At 39.8% G+C, this 25,964-nt stretch overlaps 1 protein-coding gene across 1 annotated transcript in view; it reads right to left on the minus strand.

Annotated features, from left to right (window-relative positions):
- Positions 1–319: 319 nt before the first annotated feature.
- snta1 (syntrophin, alpha 1) overlaps positions 320–25,964 on the minus strand; it is a 32,091-nt gene continuing 6,446 nt past the window's right edge. Inside the window, exons 2-8 of the mRNA XM_034083497.2 lie at positions 25,251–25,436; positions 7,751–7,946; positions 7,277–7,466; positions 4,927–5,057; positions 4,009–4,205; positions 2,381–2,568; positions 320–1,836 (exon numbers count right to left, since the gene is read on the minus strand). Coding sequence (XP_033939388.1) covers positions 1,744–1,836; positions 2,381–2,568; positions 4,009–4,205; positions 4,927–5,057; positions 7,277–7,466; positions 7,751–7,946; positions 25,251–25,436 — 1,181 coding nt within the window. The 3' untranslated portion in view covers positions 320–1,743. The remainder of the gene's footprint in view (positions 1,837–2,380; positions 2,569–4,008; positions 4,206–4,926; positions 5,058–7,276; positions 7,467–7,750; positions 7,947–25,250; positions 25,437–25,964) is intronic.

The raw sequence follows: 25,964 nt of genomic DNA on the forward strand, positions 1-25,964 counted from the left end.
CTACCTGATGAAGATGTGTCCTTTATTATTTTCCTTTTTGCTATTTTTGGTCTCCTCCAAATCTTAAATTATGATCTTATACTCGCTAAATACTTAACTTAATTAATTTGTTGCTTACTTTGGTAAATGGGTTTTTTTCAAAGTGTTTTTCTACTTAAAACAGTTGACAAGTAAGCAGTTTTACAAAAAACAATTCTAAAGAGCAATGCAGCATAAAGTGGGTCTTCAATTCAAGCAAACATAGTGTAGCTTTAGCACGTAAGCTACTCACAAGAAATAAGGTTTCTTTCTGTCAATAAAGACAATGCAAAGTGGACAATAAAAGTTAACAAAGTTTATTACATGTTTATATACAAACAACCCTGCAAGGCACACCTCTGTTTAAATAAGAATATACAATACATTTTATTCTTGAAAGCAAACAGGTTTTTAGTTTTGAAGTATATATTAATACATGTCTGTTTAGTGTGACACAGATAAAAGGCCCCAAGTTGTGGATGTTAAGTTAACACAAAAAGTAAAGAAAAAGAGTACAATCATACACTTTATGATGTAAACAACTCAACATCTTTCATATGGTGAAATAACATATTTAAATGTTAGATATTGTGTAGAAAACAGATCGGTGAATTTTGATGAAAAACGTTTGTCCCTTCTCAGGATTACATTGTGAAATACAGAATGTAATCTTGTTTTCCAAGAGTTCAGTACGGGTATGTACTTGAAAGCTTAATTATAGAGGAGAAGTAGCCAGCCAACTGTTTGTCATATATAAATACATGATAATGGATCAACCTTTATTGGTAGGACTCTAAAAACACAAGTGCTCTTATTTGGTACTTCACAGGTGCTAATAGGAAATACAACTGCAGTCATACTGTCTGACAAAAGCCATTCAGACACAGGAAAGGTGTATTTTTGTTAGGACAATTACAAGTTTTTCTCCAATTAATTTGTTTATCTAAAACACAATAATAAGAAAAACCTTTTATAACATATTCTGTTAGTCATTTCTCTTTGTTAGGCCATGGATGAGCACACTGCAAACAGGGAAGAAGAGAGACAGAGAGGGAAATAAAAAATACGTTTTTCAACTGTAATGAAAAATATACTTGATTTGGAACTTGTCAATACAGGGTAAATGCAACTCAAGCACCTACATAACAAGCAAATAGTTAGGGTTGTATTGTCTACATTGTTCACAACTGACTATTGATCATGTAGTGATCAGTCATGTCATAAGAACAAATATTTGTCCAACATCAATCAGGACATTTGTGAAATCACTTTTGTTGTGACTGCTCACAGCACATAGATTGAAAGATGAAAGGATGCTCATGACAAAGGCCTGCTGTGACTCATGAAACAAAACTGAACAATGGGGCGAAAAAACGTAAAATGGGTGGGACTTCAAGCTTAGAAACATTAGGATGCAGGCTGTCATTCCACACAGTTTGCCATCATTAAGTGTCGTGACCCACTGTAACAGATTTGACAGATGTCAGATCCCTTAAGTGGCTGCTGATCTGTAAAACCTCTCTTTAAATTACAACTACAAGTTCAACAAAGGTCCATTAATGTTGCATTTTCTCTTCAATCCCCTAGAAAAACCAGCAGTTGCCCGACCACAATCGATCATTTTAGAGGCCTACGAGGGCCACATCCTCTGTCTGTCTCTGAGTCTTCTGGCTGTGTGTTTTATTGAATATTCCTATCGTTGATGTTCCGGATGGTTGGCCATTATCATGCCAGGAGGCCAAGTCTCTTGACCTTAGCAGACAGGAAAGAGTGGATGATGAAGACGATGGTCTTGGGGCAAGAGTGGAGGTCCAGTTGCTGAAAGAAGAGACAGAGTAGGAAATGTGAGCGAGGAAGAAAGTTGAGTCAGTAAATGATCAATATTTTTGACGAAAAATATGAATTTTTATACTAAAGTGCTAAATGTTTATTTAAACAAAACAAACATGTCAGATTCCAGGTACATCTGACATGAGTTAATTATTGACCTCTGACCTCTTCATGTCATGGTCTTCATCAGCATTGGACTTTACTCATTTGTCAAACTGAAGGCTAATTTGTTAGCTATGCAATCTGAGAAATGTCAGCCACTTATAAAGACAGATAATGATTGAATGCTCTGTAAAAGGCTCCAGAGTAAAAATCAAGATTATGTTGTCAAAATAACTTAGAAATACCAGTGGCATTATAATAGAGGTGTGACCTTTACTTGTATTATTATTATCCATTTGATTTCTTTAAATCAGAAACACTGTCAACATCCCAAGCCGACTTTCAAGTGCTCAACATAAGAACTCAAATGTATGGTTATTAGTAAAAATGCTGCATTGAGGGAAAAGTCTAGTAGAACAAATGAACTTACAATCTCGGCCTCAGGACCTCCAAAGTCGAGGAACATCATGCGAACTCCATCATCTGATGACATTCTGAGGCGCTCGAAGGGCTGCTGCAGCAGAATACTTTTCCTGACACCCATCTCTTCGGTGAATAGTGTGAAGCCCTCATCAATGTGGACTCCCAGGTTACACTCCTTCCCATTCCAACTGCAGGCTGCCAGGGTAGGAAAAAACAACATGGCTTACAAAGAGACGAGAAAAGAAGGGTAATGATTTTACAGTATAAGTCTGAAACTGTTCTCAAATAAATCTGGATTTATATTACATATTTTTTGTGTTCTCCTTTTGTTGTTAGCTTAGGGTTACAGTGTTGATACAGTGTTGATACCTTTAGATGTGACAGTGAAAGGATAAGACTACGATTCAAATAACAGTTATTGTTAAGAGAAGACAAGTCTTAGATAAATAGAATGCGTAGCTGTATTCTGTTACTAAAATTATACCATTTGAGGTTTTATGCTGAAGCTTTTTGCACCACCTCATAGTACCAGCAGAGGGCAGTATAATAACAAAACTACACTACACTGACCTGCTGCCTGAAACTCACATACAAGGATTACTAGTTCTAAAATAAACTTTGATGACTAAAATGCAGAATCTGTATGCAGCATAGAAAACACCATTTACAGCTGTACTCACACAGAATATTTTCAAGCTCTTCATAAAATTAGGTTACGAAAAGCGCTAGTCTTTCAAAAACGCAGTTCAAGTCTAACATGCAGCCAGAGGAAATGTTGCAGGCGACTACATTCCCTAAATCATTGTACAAGAAACAATACATAATAACTCCTAATCTTTATTTGTTAGACAGGCCTCTGTTATGAAGCAACATGTTTTTGTGTCTTTGTTGAATAGTTCCTTGCTCCCTTATTACTTATCCTAGGTGCACACATATTTTATGATTGCAAGGAGACACATAATCTTGTTCCCAAGCATTCATTGTTTTATCTTGAGGAGTTTGGTTGATATAATGAGCACGTTTCATTGTCAGCACATCCATATTCAAATAAAATATAGGCATGTTTACACATTTTTCATAGCTTGCCTTACATTCTCAAGTGTCAAAGACCTGTCAATCACTCTGAGAGTGACAGCAGTATGGAGCTTTGGTTGAGGGGCTCTTCCTTTGTTCATATTTTGATCATGGATTGTGCTACAGAGCCGTTTTTGTCAATTAAGTGCGAAAAAGTGCACTTGCCAACATTGTACAAATGTACTGTTGGTATTTTATATACATTCTAAGCTAATAATGCTTCCATTATGAAATACTTTTGTTTCTGATATTCCTTTTAAACTGGCAGTTCCTTACTTTGAAGTACTCATAGAGGCAGCCACCGCAAACTGAATTAACATAGCTTGCACAACAACAGTTATTTTCCTATGCACTGTAGAACAGAACGGATATTCCTCTTGTTATGTTGCATTTAGTGAAATCATTGTATTAAGACACTTGCTGTGCAATGACCTCAGTGGGAGTATAACGCTGAACATTGGTTGAGTCATTCAGAGCAGAGTTAGATTTTTTCATCATAGCTTAGAAAACTGTGTGGCAGGAATGAATATAGAACATTGAGACAAATCTCTGTGTCTGTACCCGTGGTGACCTCCTTGATGAGCTCAGCAGCATTATGGCAGCCCTCCACCAACAGATGAGTCCAGGTGGACAGCTCTTTGGCAGAATCCACCCTGAACACATGGGTGTCCACGCCTTGCTTTGTGCCTGTGCGCAGGCCAAATGAGAGGTCATAGTCCTGGAGAGGAGAACTTTTTCCTGGGCCGGAGTGGACCAGTCTATAGGGAGAAAAAAGGACGAGAAGAATGTGGATTAGAAAAAGGATAAATCAAATCAAAATGTATTATAGCCCCAAATCACAAGAAATGCCTCAGAGGGCTGTACAAAGCAAACAAAAGCAAAGACAAAAACTAAATACAAACGTCATAGCATAACAATTATTTTTAAATTATAAAAACATTATATAAGTATTGCCATGTGATAAAAGCATGTGACTGAAGTGATGCTAATGTAGATGGAAACTAGGTGATGGAAATTAGTTGACAAGACAGATGCAAAGAGATGGGTTTTGAGTTTGCTTTGAAAGGAGTCAACGGAAATAGCTTCGCAGATCTGAAATGGAAGACGATTCAAGGGAGAGGTGCTCGGAATGAATTTAAATCTTTCTATAAAATGAATTTATAGAAAACGATTGGAGCAAATAAAGGGATATGTGTGTTTGTGACAAGATGTGGAGAGGAGAGAAAGAAGGAAAAACACATGACTCATTCTTCTGGATCTACTAATGTTTTCCAAATGAATGTTATGAGTCAGAAAGTCCAACAGTCCAGTTATGGAAAGAGTGGGCTGGTTCTCTCGTGGCTGGGCCAAAACAAGCCACAGGACTGCTCAGGGTGAAGGACAGAAGTTTATGAAATGGCAAATGTGCTACGTGTTTTGTTAAATATTGAGTATTGCATGAGGTGTTTTGTATAAATGCAGGCATGTGTGTGTTTAAACCTGGTAGCAATGAGCGGGTGACTCTTGATGGGGCTGCTGAGGCTCTCTTTGCTCTCAGGCAGGGAGGGATACAGGAGCAGGTCTCTGTCTGTCAACATGGCCAGCACCGGCTTCTCTGGACCCTGGGTCACCTGCAAATGAGAAATTATTTAAATTCAACATAAGGTACTTCACGATTACCATACATGACAGAAATGCCAAGGGAAACCGGTACACAAGCACAAAAGCATAACACATTTGGAAAAAAGGCACCATCTCATACTTAAAGGTCACCTATTATGCAAAATCCACTTTTTCATGTATTGTATACAGTGGGGCAAAAAAGTATTTAGTCAGCCACCAATTGTGCAAGTTCTCCCACTTAAAAAGATGAGAGAGGCCTGTAATTTTCATCCTAGGTACACTTCAACTACAGTATGAGAGACAGAATGGGGGGAAAGAATCCAGGAAATCACATTGTAGGATTTTTAATGAATTAATTGGTAAATTCCTCGGTAAAATAGGCATTTGGTCACCTACAAACAAACAAGATTTCTGGCTCTCACAGACCTGTAACTTCTTCTGTAAGAGCCTCCTCTGTCCTCCACTCGTTAACTGTATTAATGGCACCTGTTTGAACTCGTTATCAGTATAAAAGACAGGTGTCTTTTATACTGACTCCACTATGGCCAAGACCAAAGAGCTGTCAAAGGACACCAGAAACAAAATTGTAGACCTGCACCAGGCTGGGAAGACTGAATCTGTGATAGGTAAGCAGCTTGGTGTGAAGAAATCAACTGTGGGAGCAATTATTAGAAAATGGAAGACATACAAGACCACTGATAATCTCCATCGATCTGGGGCTCCACGCAAGATCTCACCCCGTGGGGTCAAAATGATCACAAGAACGGTGAGCAAAAATCCCAGAACCACACGGGGGGACCTAGTCAATGACCTGCAGAGAGCTGGGACCAAAGTAACAAAGGCTACCATCAGTAACACACTACGCCGCCAGGGACTCAAATCCTGCAGTGCCAGACGTGTCCCCCTGCTTAAGCCAGTACATGTCCAGGCCCGTCTGAAGTTTGCCAGAGAGCATTTAGATGATCCAGAAGAGGATTGGGAGAATGTCATATGGTCAGATGAAACCAAAATAGAACTTTTTGGTAAAAACTCAACTAGACGTGTTTGGAGGAGAAAGAATGCTGAGTTGCATCCAAAGAACACCATACCTACTGTGAAACATGGGGGTGGAAACATCATGCTTTGGGGCTGTTTTCCTGCAAAGGGACCAGGACGACTGATCCGTGTAAAGGAAAGAATGAATGGGCCATGTATCGTGAGATTTTGAGTGACAACCTCCTTCCATCAGCAAGGGCATTGAAGATGAAACGTGGCTGGGTCTTTCAGCATGACAATGATCCCAAACACACCGCCCGGGCAACGAAGGAGTGGCTTCGTAAGAAGCATTTCAAGGTCCTGGAGTGGCCTAGCCAGTCTCCAGATCTCAACCCCATAGAAAATCTTTGGAGGGAGTTGAAAGTCCGTGTTGCCCAGCGACAGCCCCAAAACATCACTGCTCTAGAGGAGATCTGCATGGAGGAATGGGCCAAAATACCAGCAACAGTGTGTGAAAACCTTGTGAAGACTTACAGAAAACATTTGACCTCTGTCATTGCCAACAAAGGGTATATAACAAAGTATTGAGATGAACTTTTGTTATTGACCAAATACTTATTTTCCACCATAATTTGCAAATAAATTCTTTAAAAATCAGACAATGTGATTTTCTGGATTTTTATTTTCTCATTTTGTCTCTCATAGTTGAGGTATACCTAGGATTAAAAATACAGGCCTCTCATCTTTTTAAGTGGGAGAACTTGCACAATTGGTGGCTGACTAAATACTTTTTTGCCCCACTGTACATAGACTCCTCTGTGTAAAGAGATTCTGAAAGTTTCAGGAAAAAAAAAACTCTCTTTTTATATCCATTTATATAAAAACCTGTCTGAAAATGAGCTGATCAGATTTTGGCCACTTTATGATGTCATAAGCTCATAACGAATGTTTGGCTTGTGTAACCCCCACCCCCAAATATCTCTCAGAGGGGAGTGGCTCCTTATTTTCATCTAAAGTAACAGACAGAGAATCAGCACTTTTGAAACAGGGCTGAAACAGAGGGGATTATGGGATGCTACAATGGGTGATCTGTTTGGTATTTGGAGCCTAACACTTCAGAGACATGTTTGTATATATCTGAGACCTATAATATATTGAGGAAAAACAGTATAATAGGGGACCTTTAACACACACATAAAGACTACTAAATATTTCAAAGTGAGTTTTCCAGTATGGATCATGTATTGCATACCTGCTCTGTAATCCAACCCAGATGTTTGACATCAATGCCAAGTTGCATGCTCTTCATCTCCCCCTTCAATCGGGGTAGAAGGTTGGCAGTGCCGGTCTGGATGGCATTGAACCAGGACTGAGCCATGGCTGGGTCTATAGCCCGCAGGAACACGGAGTTCTTTCTGTTGGCTGAAATCACCTCGAAATACCTGGCAGACGAGAGCAAGACCGAGATAAGTAAGCAGGGAGTCAACATTAACCTCTAACCCTAAGGAGAAAGTTAGAGGAATAAAAGAGGAATGGCAAAGAGACACAAGCTTTAGGGTGAAGAGGTTTTCAATAAAAAAGAGAATATGTGAAGGAGATGGGAAGTGACTTTTACAATATTCTCTCTGAACCAATTTGTTATTTTCAAGATGAGATCTGTTAGATTGTTTTCTTCTTAAGAGCTATACATATCAAAATGTTACATACAACTTGTAACGTGTTGTACCTGTGTTCTGTGTCTGGGGGGCACTGTCTCCGTAATACCTGGCACATCTTTAGCGGGATGCTGCGGGGCTCCTTCCCCTCAGCAGGTGAGAGTTCAGTGCCCCTCTGAGGGGTGGAGGGGGGAGAGTCCCAGGGGAGGGCGGCCCCGGGGGACCCCGAGTTTTTAAAGAAGGCCGACATCTCCTTGATGTACTTCACTGAAACAGAGCAAGAGTGTGAGAGAGAGAATTAGATCAAGCGTACAGGCTAAAGAAGTACAAGAGCACCGAGGAGGCAGAGAAAAAGGAATTTGGGATTTGAATATGGAGCCTCCAGGTTCTGAGATGAGTAGAAAGCTGTAGCACTTGACAGCTTTAAACAGATCTGTAAAGAATGATCCATCACTTCAGATTCCTCAGCTCTTATACAGTGCTTATCATGCTCTTTCATGAAGAAAAAGAAAAGGTCTAACTAGGGTCGGGTCAGAAATGTCTGGTACATTTCCGGAGAAATCTCAAAGGCAAGTTGTGCTCAGGGATTTTGCATGATTTCAATATTTAATTCATGCCTTTTAATTGTGAACTTATATGGGGGCAAATGCAGATTTGAAAAAACAATACTTGGTCTCATGGCATGTTTTGATTAAAAGTAATCCAATTTAATTTAATTGTAAACATGCACTGTAATCAACAGCATACTCTTCCATTACATGTGATCATTTGCCAGCATCCCATTAAATAAGAATTCAGTCAATTTATGACCCTCTGCATGCACAGTGCATTCTGCCATCACATGTGCAGCCCACACTCATAACCGTGTGGGGGAGGAAGTGGTTTCTTCCAGCTGTGAGCCGACTGGCATGGCTGACACGTTGGGGAATGTAAAAGCTGTGGAAGAACTTTCTAGATAAATGTCATTTATATTTAACTGAATTAGTTTATTCCATGTGATTCGTGTCCTTTTTATCTTGTTATTTCACAGCATGCATAACCAATTGCTCTTTGAGGACAACAAAAGTGATGTATTGACTGAAATTGGTTGATTCCTGCCAATTAGACAACAGTGGTTCATCTGTTTTCATGCTGGCATTAGTCAATGTGGTCAATGGGATTTTAAGTATTGGCTGTTTTGTAATATGTACTGTATGAATGACCCAAAAGGGGCAAATGTATTTGCCCCTTTTTTGTAATTTTCCAATCACAAACAATAATTATCAGAATCTATTGTATTTCATTCTGGCACATTGCCCAGCTCTATTCTGCTCTCATCTATTTTTTTTTTTTATCTCACACACACACACACACACACACACACACACACACACACACACACACACACACACACACACACACACACACACACACACACACACACACACACACACACACACACACACACACACACACACACACACACACACACACACACACACACACACACACACACACACACACACACACACACACACACACACACACACACACACACACACACACACACACACACACACACACACACACACACACACACACACACACACACACACACACACACACACACACACACACACACACACACACACACACACACACACACACACACAAGTAGGCTGTGGTATGGGTTTGGCAGAAGTGGCCACTGCTGGAGTAAAAATAGCCCAGAGGACATGGCGTGGCATGAGGCGAAAGGCTGAAGGCAGAGCTCTGGTTTCACCGGGGAAGTGTGAAGTGCTCTTCTTGCACAGGACAAGAGGCATGTAGTCAGAGGGCAAGCAGAAGAGTCACAGCACAGGACAACAGGAGAGAAAGAGGGGGATCCACCATTCCTCAAATAGAGCCCATAGCCAGCCAGGCAGACAGGCAGCCATAGTTATTTTTTTAAAACAAGCAGTACATTAACAAAGCACTTATATACTAATAAAGGACTGGCTTATCTAAAGCCAGTTGAGTAGCACTTGAAATGTTTTTGCTCTATGCAACCTGATGTACTTATATGATTCTGTTTTCTTCAAGTTTGTATTTTGTTGGTCGAACGCACTTATTGTAAGTCGCTTTGGATAAAAGCGTCAGCTAAATGCAATGTAATGTAATGTACATCATGTCTAGGACTAATAAGACGCAACTGTGAATGTAAAACCAAACCATCTCTAGTCATTCTCATAAAAGCCATCTCAAATGTTAGTCCACTTTAAAATCCTTAATATGATTAATAGCCGAGCATTAACAGTTAAGTGTTTCTGGCCGCCCATGATTGGTTCTAAATGTTTTATGCAGAAATGTCAAATGGAAGAACATCATAAAACGTTGTTTTTTACGGCAAAGGAACTGAATGTACTCACACGTGGTTCCTACGTAGGAAAACTGCCTTTTTATGGGGAAAAAGCAAGATACCTACATTTAAAACTGGCAGCACAATATGTCTGAAGGGGACTTAAGCAGCAGCAGAAAAGGGCATGACCTAATGTTTAAACCTATAAACACACAGTAGCTTCTCTGAGTCAGCGGAAAGTTCACTATCCTTCTGTCTGCACTTCATCTTCTTTTGAGAACGTATTCTCTTTCAATGATATTGTCCTGGAACTCTAATGTGTCTCCCACCCTTCCCTTCATCACAGATGAGGTCAGTTCATTTTCAGGTTGGTTTGGGAAGTGGATTGTCTCCAAATGTGAAATATAGAAATCTCTCGCCATTAAAGATTTTTCTCTCAAATCTATAATGAATCACTGAGAGGAATGACTTTGTCTCCACTTTGGATCAAGAGTTTTGGAAATGTCTGCATTACATACTCTTTCTCTCACTCTGGTCTACCAGTATGGTTTCCTGGAACACGCATTTACAAAACACACACAGTCTGGCTTTGACGCAAACACTTGCTCACACACTCTTCCTGGTTTAGCACACATAAATGAGCACCAAAATCAATGCCTATCCAAAAGCATAGTTATGTTTTGGAATCACTGATAATCCAGCCATGGTGCTTTTTATATACAGCACGGAATACCCAAAGCTTGCATTAAACTTCGGCGTCATATCAGCATTGGCACATTTGACCCAGCCATAAAGCAAACAAGTAGTGAGTGCACAATGACCCCTTAGATGCCACTGTGGTTTTTGTTCTACTGTATGCCCCACTGACCTTATGTTTTGCGTATGGTCTCATACACAATCACACTAACATCACATGACCCAAAAGCATTTGAAGGATCCATAAGAGTTATTTTCACTTATCACTTTGCTTCTCATTACTGCTATGCAATATCAGCTCAATTTACCATAAACAAATGCACATTTGTAGACAAAACAAGACATATTGTGGGTGTGTACTGTAGACTAGGAATCAATGAGCAACCAATATGTACCAGCTACAGCTTTGAAGTGGCCGTCAATTTGCATACGTAATGTTTCATGGAAATGAGCTCGAGTCCATTTGTTCCCGTGCCAACCCATTGATGTTTGTACCATGGGAAGGCCAACTGCTTCCTTGTCGCTGGACCAAGGCCATTCCAAATGAATGTGGTCAATCTCAATACGGCAGGCTCATCCACAAGACTGGGAACGGAAATGGGACTGTCTATATTTTAGTTTCAAGTGGAAGCCATCATAGAAGGGCTAGATGTATGATGATATGATATCTATGATGTCTCAGCCATGCAGCTATTGCAACACTTAAACAAATAAAAGATTCGTAAAAGTGTTGTTAGAGAAAGGCAGGACCAAGAAAGCATAGCTGTAAGAGCCGTGCAAAAACACCAACCGTAGAACATATAAGGAGATATTTAAGAGGATTAACTACTATCCAAAAAAGGCGATTTCCAAATGATCACATTGGTTTTTCCCAGATTAGAAATGTAAGGCATTAGCTGTGGCCCCACATAACAAATCAGGCAAGATAGCTTTCAAACAGAGTAGTGAATGAAAAGGAGAGGAGACAGGGATGGAGATATGGGGGCGGAGGAAAGGAATGAACAAGAAAGAGTGAGATAGGCAATACAGAGAGACCAAACATAGATTTAAGCTCAACCAGAAATGTTGCCATGAATACCAGTGGCGGCACATTCAATACAGAGCTAAAATTAGCTGAGATGGCACTGTTATTACTTTAGCTTATCTGTCAGCCAGTGAAACTACTTTTGTACTGTAAGTGTGTGTGTGTGTGTGTGTGTGTGTGTGTGTGTGTGTGTGTGTGTGTGTGTGTGTGTGTGTGTGTGTGTGTGTGGTGTGTGTGTGTGTGTGTGTGTGTGTGTGTGTGTGTGTGTGTGTGTGGTGTGTGTGTGTGTGTGTGTGTGTGTGTGTGTGTGTGTGTGTGTGTGTGTGTGTGTGTGTGTGTGTGTGTGTGTGTGTGTGTGTGTGTGTGACTGTGTATGTGTGTGTGTGTGTGTGTGTGTGTGTGTGTGTGTGTGTGTGTGTGTGTGTGTGTGTGTGTGTGTGTAGTTTCTTTGCTCCCTTAGCAGAATCTGCCACTTAGCTTTTTTTCTGCTAAAGTCTTTACATTGAACCTCACAAATCCTGAGTAGACATTTTCCGCCAATTCAGTCTTTACACAATTCAGTTAACTGTGGTTTGAAAAGCCCTTTCTTTTACAGTTTCCTGGACGGTCCAAATTGTCACAAGTCTATATTTTCAACCTCTGGCCAGCCATTACTCTCCATTGTGTTGATTGCACTACCTTTGCACACATACTGTAGCCCTTCCTACACAACATCATCCAAAATCTCTGACTGCATCCCCGCACTCGATTATTTATTTGTTTAGTTATCTTTGATTATACAAAATTTGAACTGCCTTCTGTGGTATCTAATCATAAAACCAGGAAGTTAATGTCATTGGCAGTCATTAAATAAACAAGTGTTAGTGACTTATAAAAGGGAAAACAATGCTCTGAATCTGAACACCAGTCCTTCCTCCCACCACTGCTGGTTACCGTGGGAGCAGCTGGAATGCCGTTGGCCAGCCAGCGACCTCAGAAGCATGCTGTTGGCTCTGTAAACCATGTCTGACGAAGAATGTCTCAATGTTACACCACCAACAAGGAAAGATGTCCCGTGCCAAAACAACATCATAAATAACTGCAAAGTAACAGGAACACTTGCTGTTTTCAATAAGTACATTGAGGTCAATGGAGGTAAACATAAATTAAAGTCATTATTTAGTCAACTCTGCCAATCATAAATTAGATGGTGTCAATTTGTATCTAGTTTTTGTTTAAAAAAATATGGTATAGGAACTGTGCAAAAGAGGATGCAACTCAAAATTACCAAATTGTTGTTAACATTTTACATATTCAGTAACAAAAGTGTATTCATGCAGAAAAAGAACTCGTTCAGATTCAAGACTAATATACGAGCATGGACGAGACCATCAGCCAATGTTAGCTAATATCACATCAGCATATGACGGTGGATGAGTAATGGAAATCAAGTACAATGTACTCTTTAAAACAACTTGAAGGGATTCTTGTAAAAAACTAGTTTATGTAAGTAACTTAATTAAACTTCAACTAAAAAAAGTGTACATCATGACTCCTATCAGGGATCTCTACAACACTGTGTACAGTTAGCTAATAAATGTCAGGTTCATGTGTCCCCAGTGTTTCCATTTAATGGGTGTCTCTTTCTGGCAGCGTCAATCAGCCAAACAAAGATTTTCCCTGTTCTGAATGATTTAAATAAGTTCATTGTTCCAATCTCATTAAAGTCATGGATAAAATGCCAACCTTGAGGTGTGGAGGTTGCAGTGGCGAACCGTGTCTATCACAACTGGACCTGACACACACACCCCCCGCTTTCTTTTCTAACAGAAAACCACTGAAATGCGTAGCGCATGGTCCGAGAAGGACAAACAAATCAACGTAACACTGTAATATTACAGATCATCAACACAGATACAATTCTCATTTATTCATTTTATATACATTTTATTTATATAATTAAATCGATTTTTTGTTTGTTTTATCTGAGTGTTCCAGGGTATTCTCTGAATACCTTGAAGGCCCTGACGGTTCGCCACTGGGAGGTTGTGGTACGAGAGAAGAGTGTGAGAGAGGCAGAGCACACCGAATCAGACTTTTAAACTAATTCACATCCTGCCAAAGCACAGATTTGATTACTTTGCATATAGTGTCAGGAGAGTTCATTATCCTAATTCAACAAAGTGAAAGTGAAGGAAACTTCCGCAGGGTCTGGCAGAGGACAAGAACAGATAAAAAGGGGGGTTGACTGGTAGACATTTGAACCTTACTTTCCAAAAACGTTTTTAATTGTGCGTCGAGAGGTCTGTTTGCTGCCTGAAGCATTGAGTGATGCAAAGTGGCATCTTGCTGTCTGACCTAGGAACCTCATTTATAGTATTTGTTTACAACAAGTGATTCTGAATTTTAAATAGCGATGGACTTTAAAAGAAAATGTAAAGAGTTTATTAAAAAAAAGTTAAATTATGTACCATAAAATAAGGTATAGACACATATTAAATCCTAAGTAGTCATGTTGAAAAATCAGTCAATTTAATCCGTGTCGGCTGGTACATCACCAGTTTTTAGATATGCTGAAGAATGGATTAATTCATATTTTTACCTTTAGTTTTTCATGCATTTTATTTAGAATAATAGCGTCATACACACCCTGGCATATCTGTTACTCATCCTACCCCCACTTCCCCTTCATGCAGAGGCTGCACAATACTGTGAGACGGTTCAGTGGAGTCTGAGTCTGTAATGAAGTGAGAGAGGGGCACAAAGACTTGGCCACCAATTTACCAGGGGCCCCGGACCAGGGCAGCGGGGTTGAGAGGGGGCCTGTTAAGCAAACTTGACACCACAGAGGGACTAAGGGTCTGAGGGACAGTTGTGATTTAATAAAGCTATGTTATTTTGTGAGTGAATCCATTCCCTCGCTGAGCATAAGCACAATGTCCTCACAGGCCAGCAGCTCTGCAGGAGAAGGAACCAAGCTGTGTGTCCAGAGGGTTAGAGGTTTCACAGCAGAGAGATTCAAGACAGAAACTCAGTCAAATACATTCAAAGAGCAGAAGAGTGGTTGGACAGGAATTATCCTATGAAGATTTGCTTTAAATGCAAATACAGTGTAAATCCACTGTGTTGCTCATACTCTCCTTTCCCATCCAAAGGCTTCAAGAAAGCGAGGTTTACAGTATAGGTCGGCTTTCAACAGAAGATTCATATTTGCTTTTCATGAATTGGTATTACTGTGGTAACACTCTTTGACACGTTCGTAATACACAAACAACACTGAGCCATAAGCTTGAGGAGAGAAAAACAATCCTTTCATGATACGACAATTATTAATCTGACACTGTTGTGGATGGTTCCAAACAACCTGCAGAACTAAAGTAAAACAAGTTTGACTTTACTGGGCAGTGGCTATTTGTGATTGTTTACCTGAAAGAATTCGAACACCAGCTGGGTGGGATTTATTTTTCTGAAGGTGCCAAATACATTGTCAGTAACATCACATTGATTGTGTCCTGAGAAGACCCAGAGATGGTGGATATGTATGAATCCTAAATTTAAGGTTTTTACAGGAACAGGGCACAACATCATTGCATCTAGGTCAGTGTGAAGACAACATATTGATACAAGATACACTAAGTAAGTACTGTGTGTCTTTCGGTCTACGTTTGTGTGTTGGTGTCAAATGTACTGTGGTGAAATGTAAGCGGAAAATAACTGTCAGCTCCTGCATACTGGAAAATATATACAGGCAATTATATTCTCTTTACTAATACTTCTTATACTTGAGTTTCACAGACAACTTTACTTATTTATATAAAATGAACGAATAACAGCAACATATGTTTTATCTCCAAAATGAGGAGATCAATGAAGGTTATCTGAAACCAATGTGAATAGAGTTAAATTTAGTTTGCAATTAAAACACATTATACAAAGCTGAACTCTGCACTGAACTGCTCTTTAAAATGATTCTATATCTAGATAATGATACATATGAAATTAAGAAAAAAATCCTTTATCTCTTTACTGTTAAATAATTCACTTATATATCTTTAAAGATAAGAGAACAAAGGTGGCTTTGAGAACAAAGATCCAATAGGTAGTAAGAAGTTGGAGGGATGTGGCTGAGAGATTTAGTCGGGCTACAAGGGAAAGGTTTATTTTCAAAGTAATAATTATTCTGTCACAGGAGCGAGAGCCAGAAGGTTTTAATTGGGTGATGAAGTACATGCATGTCACTGACGTCACTGTACAGCTCCAGTCAAAACACGAGTTTGGTTTCATACAATTATTTCAATTATTTATTATATTTATTTACCGACATCCCAAAATTGTGCATTTTAGGAAGACAGAAACTTGTACCATGTTTTTTTAATTGCAGACAAGCTCATCAGCAAACCATTCATGTTAGATTTCAAATATTCAACACTCAAATATTACCAAATGCAGATGAACTTCTCACCAATTAAATTTGACGGACAGATCAAATTGAGAAAAAGATGCATGTCCAATCCTCAGCTTTAAATTGGTCTTCCAGATATGACAAAAGTGTAATCAGAAGAGATTGTTACGCGGGCGTCGCACCTATTGGTTCTTTCTATCCTCAGTGTAAGGGTGCACCTGATCTGTTCCTGGCTCCGCCTCCACTCAGGTGCTCCTGATCTCCACAATCAAAGGAAAGCTGGAAGAGAAGGAGCTGGCTCTGACACTGATCTTTAGTTAGGATTTAGCTCTCTATTGTTGTCTTTTTGTTTATTCTTTTAGTGTGGAGGTGGATCTAGTCCAGTTTTCATGGCTTTATTTATTAGTTTAACTTATACATTTGCCTTTTAGTTTGGGGGGGGAGTTCTGGGTCCTACGGACTGAGATGACAGTAAAAGTCAGCAAAGCAACAAAAATGAATAGGACAGCAGACTATGGCTCTACGGTAAAGGTTTCACCAGTGACTACACCAATCCTGCATGACAAGGGATAGAATGAGAAATGTACTAGTCCTTCAGGTCAAACTCTGAAAAGTTAAGACATTCTTCGCTCTATACTAAACATGTATATGTGGAGATAATACTGCTAACGTAAATGTGTGTGTCATCCGCATAGCTATGGTAACTTATTTTGTTGTTTTTCATTATCTGAGCCAGTGGTAGCATGTATATGTTAAAGAGAAGAGGCCCCAAGATGGAGCCTTGATGTCATATTTGTCAACTCAGATGTGTATTTACCTATAGAAACAAGTTGTTTCTGTCCTTTAAGTAGGATTCAAACCAATTTAGAACTGTTTCCGAAAGTCCCACCCGGTTTTCCAGTCGGTCGAGTAATATGTTGTGGTCAACAGTGTCAAACGCAGCACTGAGATCTAATAATACTAACACTGAAGTTCTGCCACTGTCTGTGTTTAAGTGGATGTCATTGAATACCTTTACAAGAGCTGTCTCGGTGCTGTGGTTTGGACGAAAGCCTGACTGGAACAAATCAAAACAGTTATTTAAATGCAAGAAATTACTCAAGCTAGTTAGTTAGTTAGTTTCAGTGTGCTGGCCGATCAGGGGAGAACCAGACAGACATCAAGCCACTATCTATATGTTGTTCTTTCACAGCAAAAGCCTAGACAGAAGACAGAAAATATCTGTCTGTTTCTGTTTGTAATCAACCACTTCTTTGGATCGATGACTATAGATTTGACCATGTTTCTCCTAGTACAGTGTTAAATGGCCTTTAGAAGGACCCCACACACGTTCTCAAACAAAAAGAGCCACTTGAGAAAGCATTCCACACAAATCGCAACTCTCACATCTCTGACTAGGCTCAGGCATTTTAGCTCAAAAACACCACTTGAGAATTTGCAGTCGGAAACTGTGAATTAAGAAAATCTCACTTGCGTCCCTGGCTACCTGTTTGGTAAAGTCCAATACGAGACACGTATTTACACACGGCATCTATTGCACGTCTGTCCGTCCTTGGAGAGGGATCCCTCCTCTGTTGCTCTCCCTGAGGTTTCTCCCATTTTCCCCTTTAAACAAGTTTTTCCTTGTACGATGTGAGGGTCTAAGGACAGAGGGTGTCGTACTGTCATACTGATATTCTGTACAAACTGTGAAGTCCACTGAGACAAATGTAACATTTGTGATATTGGGCTATATAAATAAACATTAATTGATTGATTGACATGGGTGACCCCTCTGAATCAGCAGTACAGAAATATGTGTGTGCAAATTCATATCCAAGTGCATGTGCTTGCATACATGAGCACTGTCTATTTACAGATGATATCATATGTGAACAGCCAACACAACTGAGGCTTATGTTGCTTCAATAACAGAACCTGTACGCTTTGAAAATAATTTTAGACAAAGAATGTATTTAGTACAGACAGCCTTAGCCAGAAGCATGCTATGTCCGAATAAGGAGCTTTAAACTCCCCAAAGTCATTATATTCCATATATCACTCACTTAACCAGACTTGGATCAGTGCAGAGAGATAGGGCTGGCGTATATATTTCTGCTGGCCTTGCTTAAAAAAACTATGTGGTATGTATCATTTTTTGATGGACTATATTCACACATGTCCTTGAAGAGCCTGTAGATAAAAAAATATACTTTTTATCTCTCAAAGCAAAATGTAACTAACTGCTACTCTCTGCACTCCTCAGCTCTCTAAAGAGCTGAATGTCCTGTCCTTGTACTAAAACCTAAAATTATGTAATATTATGAACACTTTTATACATTACCAAAACTGATCAACAATCAGTCTGCTCGTCAGACATCTTGTTTGTATGCAATTCAGTACATTTGTTCAATACAATTAGTTATTTATTGTAGCTCTCTAACATGGGTTTGTCAACTGGGGGAGTGGGGGATGTACTAGTGACTTATCCGACCGGCCCACTTCGGTACCGGCCCATCGGGATTCGTCCTGATGGGCAGTCCGCCACTGCACCCAGCCCAGCCCACGTAAACTGTCAACGGGGGGGAGCCTCGCTGCGGAGAAACGGTGGACCTAGTGTCCCGATCGGAGTGGGAATAATAATAATAATAATAATAATAATCCGTGCATTTTATCCATTAATTTCCCCAACATTGTGGTAAATGGTAAATCCATGTTGGTGTACTCCAACTACAAAAAGCATCGGTTTGTTTTCTCATCAGGAAATGTAGACCGGCTCAAACAAACGATTTTTAATCATCATTCTCACGATCATTTCATCTATCATATGTTCGCCGCATTGACATCAAAGCACTAATAAATGTAGTTTCATCCACTTGAGTTTACAACTAAAAAAATAATCGATTTGTTTTTATATCACATCCTACGGGAGGAAATTCAGCAGCTCCGATTTTAATCCTAATTTAATCATCATCTTCACCACGATCATTTATGTTTATGTTCACCGAATTGACATGAAAGCACTGACAAATATGAATATACTGTAGTCAACTTCATTAAAACGTTATTAACGTGCCTAAACTCAGTAATTCACCATTTCTACGCATGACAACACACTTTGTCCGTGTTTGGCTCTCTCGCCGAACAGTGAAGCGTTCCCGCATTGACGTCACTTCCGGCTTCCCCCAAAACTTCAAAATGAGTCGAAGGAATTTCCCCGCGATGTTCGAAATTATTGATATTTATCGGAACGGTATCGCTTTTTCTTTTTTAAACTGACGGTTCGAGATTACTAGTAGCCCAATATTTCATTGTTGGGAAGCTGTCACAGGCTCTTTAAGGGATATACAAAATATGAAATTCTGAAACGATACTGATGTTTTATATAAAAACTGTTTTGCAGATAGCCTGTGCCAATGTTTTTGTTGTTATTGCAATTCATCCTCTCATGCGCCAAGCAAACAAAGACAAGCAGGGTTCACTGTCTGTCCTGACGCATGAAGTACAAAGTGCTGGAAAACAGTGGTAGTTGTTTCTCCAAAATCTGATTGCAGTCGCTTTTCTGGAAAGAAACTTGTCTCATGCACTGCATGTTACTGATCTTTCTCCCACACGGCTAGCATCTTTCATTTTTATTTGCAAACAATCCACAGGTGGGCGAGCACACTGGCACCCAGTCCACTCTGAACGCATGCCAGAGTTGTGTCCAGCCAGCGACTTCTTCAAATCAGTAGAATCCAAACAACTAAAACAACATTTAGCAGGCCAGAAATTCATGTCACACAGGAGATTGGGCACCACCATAAGAAAATATCATCTTGTTTGCCAAAAGGCTGTTTAAAACAACTAAATACTGCTATGCTCACCCCTCCCCAGTGGGTTAATGATCCTATTGTGGTCTCCAGAAAGTTTGGTTTGTCCATTCCACTCTGGGCTACTGTACAAATATGGTGGTGCGACATGGCTGACTCTATGGAAGAGGACCATGTCGATTTGATGGGCTTATTCTACGCTTACAAAGACACAACAATAGTGAAAACATAGCGATTGTCGGGTGATTTTACACTCATGGAAACATATCAGTCAAATTGTCCATCATTGATACATCAAACAACTTTTGGACGTCAAAGCCAAATCAGATTCAAATCAAATATGTCTGATTCAGGTAAAGCCTTACAGTCCTGATAAAACAGTTCATCATACTTTGGCTTGAAACATGACATATTTTACAAAGTGTATCAATAGTTCATGCTTACACATTGGCCAACAGCCCAATGGGGATAACAGAAATGAGGAGACTCTAATTATCAAACAAGATATGTCCTACTAAAATAACTTTTAGACAATGAAAAGACTGAAACCATAGAGCATCCATAACTAAGTCTATTGAATACATCTGTGTGTTTTTATGTGTATTATTCCTGAGCACACCTACATTAACAAAAGGCAGGACAGACACAAACAGCTGTGTTCAGAAATGTCTTGGTAGAGGAAAAGTATCTCTGTCTTTCTATCTCATTCTGTCCCTTATACCCTCGTGCACAGACAATCAGAAAATGATGACCCCTGGATTTCCAAGTAAATTGTCCTGAAAATTCAGGCTGACATTATCCTCACCAAGAAGAAAAATGGACCTCACCACATGGAACAAGTCTGTCAAACATTCTCGTCAGAAAGAGGCTGGATGTACTTTTTAATGGAAACTTTCAGTCTAGGTGCCAGCTGAAAGAGCTCCCCATATGGACCAGAAATACAAAAGAAGTATGACTCTTCCAAAAATTAACTCATTTAAGAAAACAGGTCTCTATCTGTATTGTGTTACTCTATTAACTTACATAGAATAGATCAATTGACTATAAGAAGTTTAGTCAATGTGACATCACCTATTGGTGTTGCGAATGACTGCTTCCAGGTTTTTGGCTGTCATTGCGGTATTTAAAGCATTTCAGGAAACCAAAATGTTACAATTAACTTTCAAACAAAAAATAATAATAACATTTTGACGTTTTTATGAACCTCTTTCCCATAAATAAATAAATAAATGCATGTGTCTTTCTGCACTGAGATATGGTTGATGGGTGTAGTTTGGTAGAAAGAAAAAGTTCCTACATCAAACTGCTCACAAAAAGGTCTGTTGATTTTCTTGAGAAACTGGGTCATGATTTTAGGAAAACACTGCTCAGATGTATAGTTTGGCACTTTGAGAACTACAAGCACCATATTGCTTCTAATAATGTGAGATAAAACCCCCTATTCCCACCCATTTCTGGAGACGGAATTGACGGGCTGCGTTTTCTAACATCGCACTCCTCTCTATAATGACAGGTTTTTCGTACCTACCGCTTCTGTGTGTGGCCGCTTGGAATCCCTAAAACACTTTTGCTTTTAGATGTGGTCTGAGGACATATTGTACACACTGTTTCTTTGTGAATATAGCAAAGTCTTAAGCCACCAAGTAAGAGGGTCAAGTCTGCTACTGGCTACCAAAACTAGAATATAAATGAGGTAGTTGTACAACAGCTCTGAGCAGCCACTCATCCACACTATGGGTTTCACAACATGCCTCAGCAGCTCAATCAATAGTATTACATTCTTCCTCTGCACTTCAAAACATAATGTACTAGTAATTTGACTTCTCGGATACATGAACAGCACTCACACACAGAGACACTGACATGCATCTTCTCCCAATGAACACATTCCCATGCACACACACTCACACTTACCTCGGTGCCCTGACCTTTGTAGCCAATTTATCCTGCGTCTCTGTTTCACACCATGTGGGAGTGTGTGTAGAATGTGGTTGTGTGTGTGATTTTCTGTCAGGCTTTGTGGTTTGGTCCTGTAGAGCTGCCTCACATGTCTGCTTTGTTCTTTTATTTCTCTCCCAATTTATTTTTTATTTCACATGTGTTCATTGTTGCTCCATCAAGCCATGTTGAATTGCTCCATGATGTTCTCACACTGAAGATTTAGCTAAATCTTTATTAATCCACCTTTTATTGTGACTGCAACCCTGTATGAGTCTGTATCTTATATATAGCACATTCAGGTGTGATAATAAAGCAGGCGGTGAAATGTTAAGGTGACTTATGTACCTATCTTCTTTGTCCTCGTCCTTTCCCTTCCCACATAAACACACACTTGTGGATACACCAGCCTGCTCTTTATCACACACACACACACACACACACACACACACACACACACACACACACACACACACACACACACACACACACACACACACACACACACACACACACACACACACACACACACACACACACACACACACACACACACACACACACACACACACACACACACACACACACACACACACACACACACACACACACACACACACACACACACACACACACACACACACACACACACACACACACACACACACACACACACACACACACACACACGAATGCTAACAGTCCATGTGCTTATACGGCCATACACAAACACACGCAGTCAGGCTGTAAATGTCGCTGGGCGGAAATGAAGGGGCCTGTGGTTATATGGTTTCATCTGGTCTCTTATATTTATCTGACCCTCTCAGGTGGTTACTGTTCCTCTCCTGCTGACACACACTGATTATTCCATCACCATTTTGATGTATGGTGAGACATGATTACAGAGAAAGAGGAGCGTGCAGAGGGCATCCTATTGGAAACATATTTTATTTTTTTATAAACAGATTTAGGAAAGCAGGATGCAGAAGTTTTACAAATATTAACACTCAACAGTGCTGCCCCTTTCATCTGCTTATGGCTGCTAAGCAACTGTGTGGGACATGATATTCACATGATTGATTAAAAATCTATAAAGTGAACAATGGTAAACCTATTTACAGCTGTGCCATATCAGCTATAACACCAAACGCTTTTCAAAACCAATCTTAAAAGTAATTTTCTTGTTTTCTAGTCTGTTAATGTTAGGCATTTAGACAATTTGGACTTTCACTCACTGAAAGAAAAATACATACACCTTGAAAACATTCCTCACCTTGATTATACTGCTTAAGGTTTAAGGCAGAGCTCAGATTTAATACCTTACATGTGCTGTTATTACAATCTAATTTCCACTAATCTTAGTGAGCGGAAATCGGTTTAATACAGGCAAAAATATTTCTTCTTCCTCTTGACTCTCAAAAGGTTAAAAAGGAAAAATCCTGCCACAAGCGCAGAATGCCACTCAGGCTTGTAATGTAACTCACCTAGATGTTGTGAAAGTACTTATCTGACAGATTCAAGTATTACTGTTCACACATTCCAGATATTTTAATGTGATGTAGGCAGTGATCTCAGTCAAGGCCGTCTGCATTGTGAATTTCACAGAGAAAAGTGCCTTAAGCGCAGCAGTGGTGGCTTGTTTGTTGTTGTGCTGTAGGAAAGACTGCGACTCTGACCTTAAGCACTGGAGTAGTGCCAAGTAGGAGTCTGTTTCGGACAGTGTTTCTGAATAAACCAAAGCAAACATCTTACTTGGACCACATGTCAAATGCACTCAAGTATTTTTTGATGATGCACAAATAGTATTGAAAGGCAAATCTGAATCTTGAAAACTGGATCTAGAAAGCTCATAGCCCTTAACTGTGCACTAAAAACATTCACTCTTTATTTCCTCTATCTACAATTATTTGAAAGCTTCTCAGTCATTTGGTCAGCCACACACACACACACACGCACGCACGGATCACAGAGCAGCGCTGGTTGAGCCGTCTGATATCAACACTTTTCTGCCTGACTGTGGACAAACTTAAGGCAGGGGGATTTGCAATGATTTCCCCTGGCTGTACCTGCTCCGCTGACTGACGTTACTGACGCTAGCCCACCGTGCAAGCTAACCCACAGAAATGCTGTTACACGGAAAACTGGTAACTCTAGATTTACTTTCCGACATTTACTTTCTCAAAAGCACATTTGATGTCGTGTTGCATTAGTTATCCTTTTGTTCGAAACACGTAAGAATTTGGGTGTGTGTGGGCACAGTTACCTTAGAAACCCTTTGGCGAACTAGGTTTTCATCTGAAAATATACATTGAGAGCACATAAGGTCTGAAGTGTCAGTTCGACTCACATCGCTGCTCATAACTGCTAGCTTCTGTTTGGACTCTGTGGGCAAGCACGCTCTCGTAACACTGACTTTTAAACACAGAGAATATAAAGATCAATAGAAGAAATAAATAAACGTGAAGAAACAAAATGTCAAGTTTTACTGCTCCTGATGGAAACATATTCTTTTTGAATAGCAACATTCAATACATCAATCAAACTCTAGAATCTTTGCATTTGTAGCAAATCATCAATTCAACCCAGCTTCCTGGGAGGCCACGGAGAATTCCTGTGATGCAATCAGTTGGCAAGACGACAGATTGTTTTTAATCCCACTCTTCTGTCCTCACAGCTAAAGATCACCTCTCATATTAAGAGAAGTCACACCTGACTGATGCTTGAAGACAAACTTGCATACACAAACCCATCCAGCAAATTACTTTACTGTAAACATGAGACAAAAAGAGACAGAGTTACGCTACAAACTATTTCAAATACCTGCTGACTCCACTGAAAACCTTGTTACAGTATAGCCGGTCTTACCGTGTACGTTTTCAACAGTTCTCAGTCCTGACACCAAGAGCAACACAATACTTTCTGTTATTAACAGCGTTTGATGGACGACAGAGGTGTGAGCCACGACAATATTCTCAATATTTGGTTTCCTCTCCCTTTCAACTCATTATTTTGATGTTTCTGAGGATGTCTGATCAAAGTTGTTACTTAACAGATTGTCTCTCGGCTCGTCACATATGGCCCTTTAGGGAAAATGAACCAAACTGCAGGAGAAATGCAGCAAAACATATTCAAGTATCAAAAGTTTCCTTTGTTTTCATCTGTGCATATATCTGGGGCAGCTAGTGAAGAAAGGGAAATGCTCCTTTGTCATGAAGGAGAATAATCTTATTTTGACTGCTCTGAGGATTATATTTTTGAAATAAATATGATAGAAAAAGTTGTGACATATTTCACAAGTGTTATCTCCTGGCAGAACGTTTTAACAGCAAAGCAGAGACAAAAAAGAAAGACAGCGATTACAGAAGACTTCCTCAGACAAAAAGAGTGTTTCATTTTCTGTTTTTCTGAGTGAAATAAATCTTACCTTCGAGGATGACTTCTTTGCCAGTTTTTTTCAGTGCTTGCACAGCCTCATCATGTGTGGCCTCCCTTAAGTCGTAGCTATTGACAGACAATATGGCGTCCCCAACATAAAGGGCCTCCGTCTGGTCAGCAGCCAGGCCCTTGAAAATCTTGGAGATGAGGATTGGCATCTTGTTCTCCTTCCCACCTGCATGACACAAAAGGAAAACGTTTTGCTGTTTCATCTTATATTTCTTCATGGATCTGCTACTTTACTAACAGTGGACACATTATACGTGATTTCATACATTTACACTTGAATAGTGCAAACATAACCGTCCACCCTGACCCCTGATCAGCTTTATCAGAGCAGCTGGGAATTAAGTTATTTTCTACTTACACAATCCATGCAAAGTGCAAGTGCTTACGCTCAGAGCTCCAGTACATCAACAACATCCAATACGGCATGCTTTAAAAAGGTGGTGGAATATGGAGCTGGGAGCAATTCACAACTTCACACGCATAAGGTAGTTTTCAGGTCACAGTGAAATAAGACCAGGACTAGAATAAATACTGATATTGAAACGAAAGGGAAAGATAACAGCTTAGTTTAATGAAAAGATACAGTGCATTAGCATGTTGTCCAATAACTGCATGTTTTAGACACAGAACCTAACTATACAATAATTAAAGGACCCCTATTATACTGTTTTTCATCAAAAATATTATAGGTCTC

This window comes from Pseudochaenichthys georgianus, chromosome 5, assembly GCF_902827115.2.
Source record: "Pseudochaenichthys georgianus chromosome 5, fPseGeo1.2, whole genome shotgun sequence".
Lineage (NCBI taxonomy): Eukaryota > Metazoa > Chordata > Actinopteri > Perciformes > Channichthyidae > Pseudochaenichthys > Pseudochaenichthys georgianus.